General features: G+C 41.2%; 1 protein-coding gene across 8 annotated transcripts in view; it reads left to right on the top strand.

Annotated features, from left to right (window-relative positions):
* Nucleotides 1-6,110: 6,110 nt before the first annotated feature.
* Nucleotides 6,111-12,999, top strand: part of SSBP2 (single stranded DNA binding protein 2) — a 275,284-nt gene continuing 268,395 nt past the window's right edge. For 6 of the 8 annotated variants that reach the window (XR_013993682.1, XM_081054230.1, XM_081054232.1 and 3 more), the window contains exon 1: nt 6,260-6,441. Coding sequence is in view for 7 of the 8 variants with exons in the window: in XM_081054230.1 (XP_080910356.1) it covers nt 6,380-6,441 (62 nt within the window). In the remaining variant the exon portion in view is untranslated. Of the gene's footprint in view, nt 6,442-12,999 lie in introns of all 8 variants that reach the window. The other 2 variants (XM_081054234.1, XM_081054231.1) reach the window with 2 other exon arrangements.

Consider the following 12,999-nt stretch of genomic DNA (forward strand, 5'->3'; position numbering starts at 1 on the left):
CCTCCCTTCTAGAAACAGGAACCAGGATGGAAAGCCTAAGGCAAATGGTTATAGGACTCCTGAAGCCTCTAATTCCTGGGTACCTTAGCATCAAACAGTACCAAAGGAAAATATTCCAGAGGTCAGTATCCTTGGCCAAAACGCTGCTTTAATCCAGACAGGAACAAAAAGTTGAGCCCTAAGTAGTATCCACAGAGCTGTAGACACTGATTAAATTTCTCCTTAAAGAACTAAAAATCTCATGAGTGTTAGAGGGAGGACAGGGCAGAAGGTACCACAGAGCAGCAGTCACAGGTTAGAGCCAAAACTGTCTTCTTCCTTAACTTCCTTAGCACTGGCCCCCATACCACAGACAACTTGGGCCTCGGAAGTTGGGCGAGGCTAATGGGGATTTGCCGTGTGGTAGTCAATCACTTAGCACCATATGGCAGGGGGATCCTTCTATTCTCTGCCTAAGAATTTAGGTCCGAGAAAAAAGACTTGATGCATTAGGGAAGTTGATGATAATGATATAAAATTATTTATCTGGTGAGGAATATGGTTTGTACATGTATAATCTCATGATGACAATGCTAGCAGGTAGCAATTACTACCACAGAATGCTTAATACATTTTCAGGGACTTACTGAAATACATAGGATGGAGCCCAGTTGGTTACCAAGACTTTTGTGTGTCCCCGAATAAAATATTTAAAGTGCCCTCTATATCTTTGGTGAATTTATATGACTCTGATAAGATTGTTTATACCTTCTTGCTCACTGTTGGAAATGGCTATATTCAGCACTTATCTTAAATGGATTTTTAATACTGTTAAAGAAGTTTAAAACATATTTTAACCACTTGTTCATCAATGACTCCAAGGTAAATAAAATACAGTAGTGGTACATTTTGTCATCTTCTCTTTCTGCCACATTTGGTTAAGAGGACCAGGTTGTTTTGGAAAATTATGAAAAGTAATTATAGATTTTTTTTCTCTGTTTCCATTCCCAACAGAAGGAAATAAAACTGTGTGGAATGTTGCACAGCCTCCTTGAGACTGGGGCTTTTTGTCACCTCTCAGAGTGCAAAGACATCATGTTGGCATAACCTTAGTAGGTGAAAAACCATTGTAAAGATTTAGGAACGCACTAAAAAGAATACAGCATTATTTTGAATAAAGAATACTCTTTGGCATACTTCCTATTACATAACTTTCAACATTTAATGACAAAAATCCAGCCAGTGAACACTGCAACACTTGGAATTTGTTTTGCAAACTGTTCTAACGTGTGTGAAATTGCCATACAGGGTAGCCCATTTTTCTTCATCTTTAGTGTATGCACAATTCTTTATATCAGGCTTATTTAATTTTATTCCAAATCACTAAATTTCAAATTCTTGATGGTGCTAAAAACAACTGAGCACTCTGGAGATGGAACTGTTTAAAATGGGTAGATCTGCACGTTGTCTCTCCTAAGCATTGATGTTTATGAATATCTAAGTTGGGATTTTCAAAATCTAGGGCCATAGGTTAAGAGTCACTGACTCAGATTAACTGATGTTAAACCAATAGCAGTGTGTCAAATAATGTTAATTTCAGGCCCCATTTCATTTATTATTCTGGAAGAAGAGACCACATGGCATGTGAGCAGTTTGTGAATCTGGGCATGCTGGTCTGTTCTGCCTGGGAACGAGTTTTCACGCAGTAGTTTGAGTGACAAACAGCTCAGAGCTTGCTCACATTCCTCTGTGGAATAGTCACTTCTGAGAGAGAGAGGTGTGGCTTTGTGGTCTGGGAACTGGACTGTCAGCCAGGAACACACAGTTCTCATCCTGGAACTAGTTATGTTTTCTTTATGGATCAGATCATATCAATGAGTCTTTCTAGGACTCAGTTTACCCAGTTTAAAAAGCTGGTTAGGAAAATCTAACTGGGGTATATTGAGTACTAATGAATGGATAGCTTTTAAACAATTTGAAATGAAAAGTGATATGACTGTAAGTAAGGAGATGTAGTTTCCATAAAATAAGTAGTTTTATGAAACAAATAAATAGAACAGTTTTGTCCTTTAGAAATATTACCCCCAAATAAGAAAATTCATTTTAATGTTTAATTTCAATTTCCTTTTAAACTATTTTAAAAATATTTTAATTTCAGTATTTCCTAGAGTAAATATTTTTACTATAAACACTTTTATTATTTTTTTTAGGAGAGCGCAGCTCACAGTGGCCTATGCAGGGATCGAACCAGTAACCTTGGTGTTATTAGCACCACGCTCTAAGCAACTGAGCTAACCAGCCACCCCAATACTTTTCTTTTTAAGTTAACATGTTAAGTATTCTGTGTGATACAAATAATTAAATTCATAATTAGCTTCCATTTAAACATAAAGAGGCAATCTCTTTGTTCTATATGGCAAAGGGAAATCTTTTCTGAAGTGCCACGCACTGTTAGAATATAAACATTATTAACCTTAACGTTTTAGAGAGAAAAATCAGGATTAAAAAAATGTATAGTCAATCTAGAAGTTGAGCAGGGTGGTAAAATGAACTGCGTGTTTTAAAATGATGAAGATTTCCAAGAATAAGATGCAGGTTCCAGAAAGAGAAATGTGTGCCCAAACAAAATGGGGGCAGAAAAGGGGACCTGATAATTGAGTAACTGTGGTGTTCTATAGCTGAAAGAATCAAGTTAAAAAAAAAAAAAAGAAATCATCCTCAAATGCAAATGCTCCATTCTGGTGGCTCAGCTGGTCAGCATTCCCCTACCCCAAATGCAGCCTCCCAAAATGAATCAGCCTCATGTGAGAAATTAAAAAAAAAATCCCCAAAACTTCTACAAAATAAATTATGATTCTTTCCACTAGGAAGCTTTAAATCTTGTATCTCTTACCCCTTTGAAAAATAAAAACAAACAACACAATGGATCTTCAATTCTGTGTTTGGGATCTCAAATTTGGCTCTGAATATGTGTTTCAAATCTCATTAATTACAACATTGGCCCCATGAGACACAGTTGCTGATGCAAAGAACATTCTTTGTACTCAAAATAATTTTAACATGGGCAAGGAATCATTTTACTTACCTGTGTAAACATTAAGAGGAAAATAAAATAGAGATGGTTCAGGTAACTGCTGAGATGTTCGAATGATAATTGATTTGATTACTTAAGCTTTAAGGTTACCATGTATAGGAATAGTCATGTTTTCACTTTGTGTATTTGTTGGATGAGAATATTCTTGTAAAGGTAACTGACATTATCTCGGCAAGTTCTGAACTAAGACCTTTTAGCATTTTATTCTTTCCAGATACTAAGAGCAAATTGTTCTGAATTCCGTACCCCACTGTGTAGATCTGTAATTTATTTACTTATTTTTTTAAATATCAGAAAATATGCCATTACCCAAAGGACTCTTGTATGTAACAAATCTGGGTAAAATACAACTAAATGAATAAACTATAGCAGTAGACAGCAAACACCCTGTCTTGCTTTCTTTCATTTTTCCTTTCTCTTTAGGAAATAGCGAATTAAACTATGGCTATTTGTGGTCTTGTACTATAAGAACATATGCAGTCATACATTTTCATGCTATTAACAAATTTGTTGGCTCAGTGAGTAGAAAGTAAAGTCCACTGTAAAGATGCTTAATGCCTTACGTAGGAAGGGTCATCTGCTATGTATAACCATAAGCTAAAAAATCTCACTCTGAGATCTGATGGTGCACATTGGCTGTGTTTTAATTGATACTGAAGAGTAAGGGTAAGCAGCCCTGATTACATATAAGAATCACTTGGAGCTTATAAAAAATACAGATGCCTGGGTCCATCCCCAGTGGTTCTGATTTTGTTAACCTGATTTAGTTAGTCTAGTGGGGTCCCAGATCTTGTATTTAGAAACAAATAAATAAATCTTCCTAAGGCAATTCTAATGTGCCACGACTGACAACCATGGTTAGAGAATCCCAACATAGGTGCAAAATACCTAATTTGTTTTTAGATAATAGTACAAATCCCACTCTTAGTTTTTTAATGGAAACCTTACCTTATTCCAGGTGTGGGCAGGAGCATGGATTGGCAGCTGCCAGAACTCCCTCCTTGACAACATTCTCTATGCAGTACCTTATACGGAGTGTTCTATGGGTGATGGAGCCCTGAGATGCTAATAATTTTCTGGGTTAAAGCCAATAGAAGTAGATAACTGAATAACAAATTACATAATGCTAACCTTGAAGGTGGAGTCTGTAAACAGTGGCAACCTTACACACATTTGAGCATTTTGAGCAATAGTTCAAAAGAGAGGCTCACTGGCTCAGCGTCACTCCCAGTTCTTCAGAGTCTGTGAATGCCATGTTCCTACCACCACCAAATCATGTAGGTCATTAGAAACAGAAAGAATTTTGAGTTAGAAATGGCAAATTTCTTCCCTTGGAAATTCATCAGTTTAAGCCATTGTGATTTTTTTCCCTCTTTCTTTATAGGCTGACCTTTTGTGTTTTTAATAAAAGCGCTTTTATTTTTCTTATACCTTTTTATTATAATGTCAGTTCTCTATTGTTTTTGTCATCTTCTTTTGCTATCATGGTTTATGGCTTCTTTATTTAATCCTGTTTGTTTTCTTCTTCTCTCCTACGGTACCTTTTTACACTTTATCTTTCCCAATTTCTTTTTTCATTTTCCTTAACACCAATATAGTAGTTCCTTCCTCTTCAGTTTTTGATTTATGTTTAGTTGCCAACCCCTTTTCTGATTCTCTCTCTCATTTTTACTAACTGCCCTTCTTTAACCTTCTGTTGATGTTTTATTCCTACCACTTGCTGTCAATGACCACACAAGCCCATTTATTTCCATTCCATCTATCTTATCTTCATATGAATTTTTATGATCCTACTACTAAAAGCTTAAACCTATATGTAAGGAATAGAAAGGTACTTTTCCCACTTGAATCCCATTTCCTCTCCTGTCCCATAGTTGTTCCATGTCTATTCATCCTTTCCTGATGTTTCCCCTGGTCCAAACACCTGCATCCCTCTTCCCATGTCACTCCCAGTTTGATGCCCATCTCTTCTTTCTAACCCCATTTGCACTGTTTGATTTTTACATCCAAGGACCTCCACAAGATAAAAGATGGAGTTCTATCAGGAAGCCGGTTGTGTGTGTTTCAGAAACTTTTGCTCATTTACTGAAATGGGATTAGGGGCTTGGATTCAGAAATAACCTCGGGTAGCCTTTCAGCTCCGGCACAGATCTGCACACCTGAGTTTGGAGCATGGCTGGGGCCTATTCTAATGGACAAGGACAGGGATGTCTTTAAAGGTCTTCTATGGCCCTTCCCACTCCAGAGGTCAGGATGAATAGACCAGGCTGGAAAACCAGGCTAGGTGGGGATCACCGGGGCCCTTTCTGTAGCAGATCTGGCAGGGGAGCTGCACGGTGCGCCACGGGGTTCTGGGCATGGAGGGGCAGGGGTAGGGAAACACTGAGGTCCTAGGTGTTACCGGGCCATCTGTAGGAGGCAGGCTCACCTCTAAAGAGGAGGCAGGCCCGAGGCCGGGTGCCTCCCCGGGGCGCAGGGTGCAGTCCCAGGGACCCGGCGACACCATCCCAGCGGCGCCAAAGCCCGAGGCGCAGTCACTCCCCAGGAGGGAAGGCGAATTGCTCCCGGTCGGTCTGCTAGAAGGTCGAGGGAACAGCGAGTGTATCCCTCGCCAGCCGGCCCTTAGGGAGCTGGGCTGGGGCAACACCCCAGGGAGGAGGGCTGAGGGCGGCAAAGATCAATCCTGGGTACCCGCGCGGGGTCACAGACAGGAGAGAAGCGGGAGAGGGCTGCTGGGGGCCCCCAGAGTGGCTGGGACCGTAGGTCTGCCGGTGTACTCAGCCGGCGCCCTGAAGTCTGGGGCCGCCAAGGCTCCAGCTCTGCCGGCTCCTGCCAGAGACTCCAGGCCGCACTTTCCCCTCCTCCCGGCGCCTTCTCTCCAGTGAGGAGCCGCGCGCGGGCGGCGCAGGGGGAGGGGCAGCGGCGGAGGGAACAGCCAGTTGTTTAAAATCCTTCTAGAGCAGTTTCTAATTCCCCCCTTGCGCCGGGGTTCGGAGGGGGGAGGGGGAAGGAGAGCGGGAGGAGGGAGGAGAGCGGAGAGGGAAGGAGGGAGGGAACCCGGGAGGGAGCGAAGGAGGGAGGAGACTGCCGCTTAGGCTGTAGCTGCCGCCGCGCGCTTCGGCAGGCCGGAGGGAGGGGGAGGCCTGTCAGTCTCGCGCGTTGCCTGGGCAAAAAGGGCGGAGCTTTGGCGTGGGGTGGCCAATAGTGGGGGTGGCTGCGTGGGTCGCCATGGGGACGGGGCTGTTCCCGGGGAGGCTGTGATGGGTTGACAGGTGCGTGACAGTGGGAGCTGCTCTCGGCACAAGCATGTACGGCAAAGGCAAGAGTAACAGCAGCGCCGTCCCGTCCGACAGCCAGGCCCGGGAGAAGTAAGTGTCTCCGCTTCCCAACCACCTCCTCCTGCACACGCGCGCACACACACGCACGCACTCGCACACTCTCTCGGAGACACACAGATACACAGACCCTCTCCGCCCGGGGAGAGCCGGGGGTGGGCTGGCAGGGGGAGGGGTACGCGAGCTGGGGGCTTGCGGTGCGGGGCGCGGCTGACTCCCGGGAGGTGCTCGCGCGGGGAGGGCGGCCCTGGGGTCTGCGGGCGGGAGGGAGCGAGTGTGCTGGGGGGCGGCGGCGGTGCTGGTGGAGGGGATGGAAACTTGTTTGGGTGACTGAGGAAAATAACCCGCGGGTTCACCTCCTTATAAAGTAACTTTAGAGCTGGGGCCCGGGGCTGCGGGGACCCGGGGAGCTACCTGGGGTCGCGGGGAGGGTGGGAGGGGGCAGCTGCGTGGAGGAGGGGGCGCGGTGTGGACGTGGGTATTTGGAGGAGCCGGCCGGGGTCAGGACGGACCGCACGAGGGGAGCCACGGCGGGGGCTCGGGCGCTGGGGATCGGGGCGGGGAGTGCCGGGCGAGGCGAGGGCGGCGGGGCCGGGAGCGCGGCGGACGGAAGCCCGGCGCGGAGCGACCGAGCGGGGCCCCGCGGGGCGCGGAGACGCGCGCGGGGCGCGGAGGGCGTGTGCGGGCGTGGATCGGGTGGGCGTGGGGGCTCTCCTGGGCCCGCGGAGGGACGCGGCGCTCTCTGCACCCCGCGCCTCGTGCAGCTGGGGCAGGGGCGGTGGGCGCCAGCGGAGCCGTGGAAGTTTGGGAGTCTGGGAAGGACCGAGTTCCCGGGGAGGAAAAGTGTGCTGGCGAGGAGAGGGATCTGCTGGAGCGAGCCGGCGTTTCTGCCTCTCGCAGCCGAACCAACTCCGCCGCGGCGGCGGGCGAACTTTTTTGGGAGACTTGCTGCTTCCCAAATATCTGGGGGCCGCGGCTGCCTGGGCGGCGGGCGGGGTGGTGGTCGTGGGGCGCGCGGAGGGGGTAGTTGTGGGAGCTGCAGAGGCCGCGCGAGGAGGCTTGTATGTGGTGGGCAGTGGGCAGTAGTCCGAAGAGGGATTTACAGAAAGGGGAGAAGCGTAGAGGTGGGAGGGAGTTGTTTGATCGGGGTTACGGGAAGATACAGGTGTGAACTTTGGTGGGAGCCCAGGGGAGGCTGCAAGCAAAGGGCCCTTCCGGGCCGGGATGGCACGGTCACGGCACACTGCGAAGCACGGTTGTTTGCTGCTATTCTTGTGTACTTGTAACGGTGATTTGGTTGTTACTAAAAAGGAGAGTGAATAGTGACTGTGACCACTGAGGAAGAACCCCTCGTTCCTGTGCAGCAGATCAGTGATTCCCAGTAACCACCTCCCCTCCAGGGTGAGGCTTATCCTCGTCGTTGAACACGCTCTCCCTTTCCGAGGGGTTTCAGACTGGGGAAAAGTGAGAGCATCTTCCAAAAGCTACTTTGGTTACCTTGCGCACGGAAATAGCTGCACAAATAGAAACCGAATTCTCCACTTTCCCTCTTTGCTTTAGGCAGTTAGTCTTCCTCTGAAAGTTTCTTGTGCTCTAGGGATGGGAGCATTTCCCAATCTTTGGGTTGGCAGCAACACAATCCCCATAGGATTTAGGGGTGGCAGGCCTTGATGTAGCAAAACAACAACAACAAAATGAACGGAGAGATGCTGTCCCGCCCCCCTCCCCCGAGAGGTATTTTCTGAGGAGCAACATTTAGGATCTTTCTGCTGTGACAGGGAATATATAAAAGACTTAGCATTATAGCCTGGTTAAGCAACAGCGGTTACTGGAATTGAAGTTGAAATAACAACCTAATTTGTGTGCATTAATCATTTGGTCGTATATAGCTGATAAAATAAAAACTGATTACAGACCATTTGGATTTCATGTTCCTAGGAGTGAAGGAATTGAAATGTATTGAGGCATAATCTTATTTATTTGGGGGGGGAGTGATTTAATTTGAGAATGAAATTAATTCTAAATTTCAGTTGAACTCCCTGGAATGGCTGAATTTAATCTGTATTCTGATACCTGATAAAAAAAATTTTAGTATCTGAAATAATTAACGAGGAAGTTGGACCTGGTGTGTTTGTGGTCCTTTCTAGCTCTAATTCTGTGATTCTGTCATGAAAACAAATAATTGCCACTTTTGCTGTCAGATCTACCAACTGGAACACCTAGTAACATCTACTCTTGTAAGCAAAGTGGTGAGAGTTCTGCTAGATGGTGCTATTTGATTTAAATATATTTCTTCCATTCATTGTAATTGGCATCAGCCATCCTGGACTGGCTTGCCTTATAAACTAAATATAGGTGAAGAGGCTTCTTTTGGAGAATTGACAATGACTGTTCTGGGTTAATTGTTGTTGCATTAATTTCTAGGTGAATGTTGTTTGAATCTAAGGCAAACATTGAGGTATAGTCTGTTTTACAGAATAAACTGAGTTTCATTTTGGTGGGAGAGTTGATCTGATTGCTCAGTTTCTCCCTTTATGTTTTCTTGTGACTTGAATGGCACTGTTCTACAACAGTGTACTACTTCTGAACACAGAAATCTTGAAGTTGTCTTTAAAAGGGATGTCACCAGATTTAAGCAAAAAATTTTTTATGGTGGTAGATTAAAAATGTAACTGAGCAAAGAATTCTCTTTTAGTAAGCAAGTTGGAATTGTTCTGATCTTAAAAATCACAGAAATAATTTGTTTTTCAGTAATAAATATGTAAATAGTTTTAGGAAAAACATTTTGAAAAATGAGTCATTCATGTGAATAGTGGCATGTATATAAAGTAAAAATAATTAGTTTTATAATCTATCAAGAAATGTTTACTAACATGAATTCATAGTGGGGTAGCTGACAACTGCTTACCTATATTATACCTTTGTTTTCTCTTTCATTAAGAAGTCACCATTGGAATACTTAATTAATTTGTTGGTTTTACAGTTTCTATAATTTTAGTATACAGTTCTGAATACAAAAATGGCATAGGGAATATAGTCAATAATATAATAACTGTGTATGGTGACAGATGGTTACTAGACTTTTTGAGGGGATCACTGCGTAAGGTACATAAACGTCTAATCACTATGCTGTACACCTAAAACTAATGTATGTCAACTATAATTTAAAAACAAAACAAAATGGCCAGTCAGGTTGATTACTTATTTTACTGTTTTAAAAACCAGACAGATCAAGTCTATACAAAGGTTTGGATTAGGTTTAATTATAGAGAGAATGATTGAAAACCTTTGGAGGGAGGTGGGATGTTTGTATAGAAATTTAATTCTGATCCTGTTAGGTCATTTCTCCCTTTTGGAGGCTTTCTTTATAGCACATATCACAATTGTAATTAAGTAATTATATAACTGGTTGTTTAATTTCTAGCCTCTTAAATGTAAGTTTCTTGAGGGCAAGGGATGACTTCTAATTTCTTCTCTGAGGTATCCTTGACATTAAGAGTAGACCTTCGTATGTTGAAAGCACCAAATAAATATTTGAATAAATGAAGTTGGATTCAAAGGATTTTTTTTTCCATGTGAAAAAAGTCTTTTTCAATGACCTCTAAAATAAGGACTTTGGATGTTTGAGTTCACATTCTGTAGCATAGTTGCATTTCAAAAATAGCCAATAATAGCAAAACAGTAATTATTATTTGTCATTCTGTGTGCCAGTTACTGTGTTCAGTGCTTTATGCATAATTTGACTAATTCTCCCAGTTCTGCAAGATAGTGATTTTTTTTCTCAATTAAAGAAATAAGAAAAGTAACTTGCTCAGGGAATCACTGCTAACTAACTAGGTTTCTAATACAGATTTCTCTAACTTTAGAACCTGTGGCTGAAACTGAAAGATGCATTTTTCAGTATACCAGATAGCCTTTCTCATCTAAGGGTAGGATGCTATAGATTTAGGGGACAGCATTGCATAATCAGATATAAGAAACTAAAGATTTGATCAGATACGTAATCTTAACCATTAGTTAATGCTGATACTTATACCCTCCAGTTTGATAGACTGCAAATATGTGCGTGGTGTGGGGAAGACAGAAATTTTAGGAGTGAACGTTTAAAGCTTAAATAATGGAGAATTTTTGTTTATTCAGATTTTTCCTCTATGAATTTTGTTTGATCACTTAAGTTTTAAAATTAGATATTATAGTAGTTATGAACAATTCCGATATGAAATGTGGCTGAACTTTAAGCCATACTGCTACAGAGAGATAACTGCCACCTACAAATTGATGAGTAGTGACAATTACTTTTGTAATAAACTAATTTGATCCTCTAAAGTATGGAACAGCACAGAAATATGAATCTCCTATAAAGCAAAGTTGAACATATGATACACATACCAGACAGTGACATTATATTAAGTAAACTAGTCAGAAACTACAGAAACCAAACTGCATCTAACCTGGGGCTCTAAAAAGTAACTTTGGTTTTTAAATTATAAATCTTTTAGTTAAATAAACCGAGAAACATACATATGCCCATTTATATGTGGTCACAGAAATGAACATTTAAATAGTACTCTATGTAAAAGAAAGTTTATTGGATTTACTATCTGCCAGCATCACCTTGCCGTGATGCCCCTTTTTTTTTTTACTGGTTACTCATCCTAAAAAATTTTAAACCCTTCCTTTTTCTTTCTGAAGGAAATAAAGTTAAGACAAATGAAGTACTACAGATCTCTTTAGAAACTTGATTGACGAGCAGTTAACGCAATTCAAGATTTCTAAAACTAATGAAGGAATACCATTATGGGAGTGAAATTTTCTGTAAGATATTAAATTGACTCTCCCCTTCCCAATCCCCAGGATATTTCCTCCAAAATGATAAAGAACTTGTATCTGATATGTCATCTTGTCTGTGAGAATTTTTCTTTTGATTGTTCTCTTTTCCATTATTTCAGAAATATTAAAAAATGAGTTTTTTGAAAGAAGAAGCCTAAAAGAAAATGTGTAAGATGTTGAGAGTTAAATTTTAGCATTGATTATCCAGAGATTTATCTTGACTCTTAGAAAAAGTACTAATATTGTAATGTATTTTTTCACAGCTGTGAAAGAAAAAAATGAAAGGTTTATTCCCACACTTTAGAGCCAGTTTGCCATATAAAACCAATTCCAGGTGAAAAAAATAATTACATTTTAGTTGCTCTGCAGTAGAGGATCAAATATGTCTTTTATCTTCAAATACTACTAGAAAATAGAATTATTCTTTTTAAAAATTAAAACATACATTGTGGGGTGGGGGTTGAAATATATAGGTTACAGTTTGTTCACATTTCACCCCCATAGTTGGAAGTAAAATTTGGGAAATTGGGGAAAAAAACAATTTGGATTTAGAATCTTTTATTCTTCCATAGAGATTACAACTGTGACATTAATGTTGACACATAGCACTGAGGATTAATGTATAAGATTTAAAAGATGTACTGCTGTTGGGACTACATAATTTAAAAATATGTACTGAAGATAATTATAATTTTGTTTTGGAGTACATGGGAATATTCTCTACTATTATGTGTACATTATTGCTTTGACATTGGAATGGGAATGATACAAAATATTTACATGCTAGTGATATATTATTGGCAAGTATCACGTGAGTCTTTGTAAATATATGCTAGAATACTATTTGTATTAATAACTTATTGTTTCCCCAAGGAAGGATTTAAAGTAGCATTGGAGCAATTGAATAAGATATGTTTGTTAATATCTGAAGAATTTAGAGTAAAAAGTAAGTGCTTATCTTAGATTTTAAACCTTACTTACCAGATTTTGTATGTATTTTACATATGTAACATCTATTCATGTAAGGTTTTATTTATCTATATCTATATCTATATCATCTATATACCTTAACTTGGCTAGGACTGTGGGAGTTATTTGACTGTTACATCAAAACCCCATGTATTCTACAAAAAATGATCTGAAGGGTGGTCAATCAAGACTTATATCCTACTCATTTTCAGGAATGCCAAAGAAATAGTAGAGGCTGTTCTTACCATGCCCAAACTGTGTATCTTATTTATTGTGTGAGGACATTGGAAAACAGGTGGACGGTTGTTCACCCAGGGAAGAATAGAGTTATTCCAGGTAACTTTTCATAGTCCTATAGCTGCCCAAATTTATGGGCATAATGGGTAACTCGTAATTTTTGTCAAAGTAGGTTAATAGTTAAAGATTTTTGAATAGTGGAGCTAATTATGTTTTGTAATATTGACAGGTCCAAAATTTATCTGGACTCAGAAGAACCTGGATAGTTCCAGTGCAATGGAGGATTTAATATTTGTTCCTTGTTCATCTTTAAAAGAGAAATTTCAGTTGGTGGTACTTCTTTAATAGTGATAGAACTACCCTCACATTTTACTTTAAGAAGTTTGATTATTTTATTTCATGTAGGATACTAAACAGCGTTCTGACAGAAATGAACTATCATAACATCTTAAATCACGATTTAGCTGGAGTGAGCTTGAACCAATGACCTGGAGGTCTCCTACTTTTGATCTTCTGTATTAATTTTGCTTCATGGCATAGCAAACAAATTGTGCA

Source organism: Rhinolophus hipposideros, assembly GCF_964194185.1.
Source record: "Rhinolophus hipposideros genome assembly, chromosome: 7".
Classification (NCBI taxonomy): Eukaryota; Metazoa; Chordata; class Mammalia; order Chiroptera; family Rhinolophidae; genus Rhinolophus; species Rhinolophus hipposideros.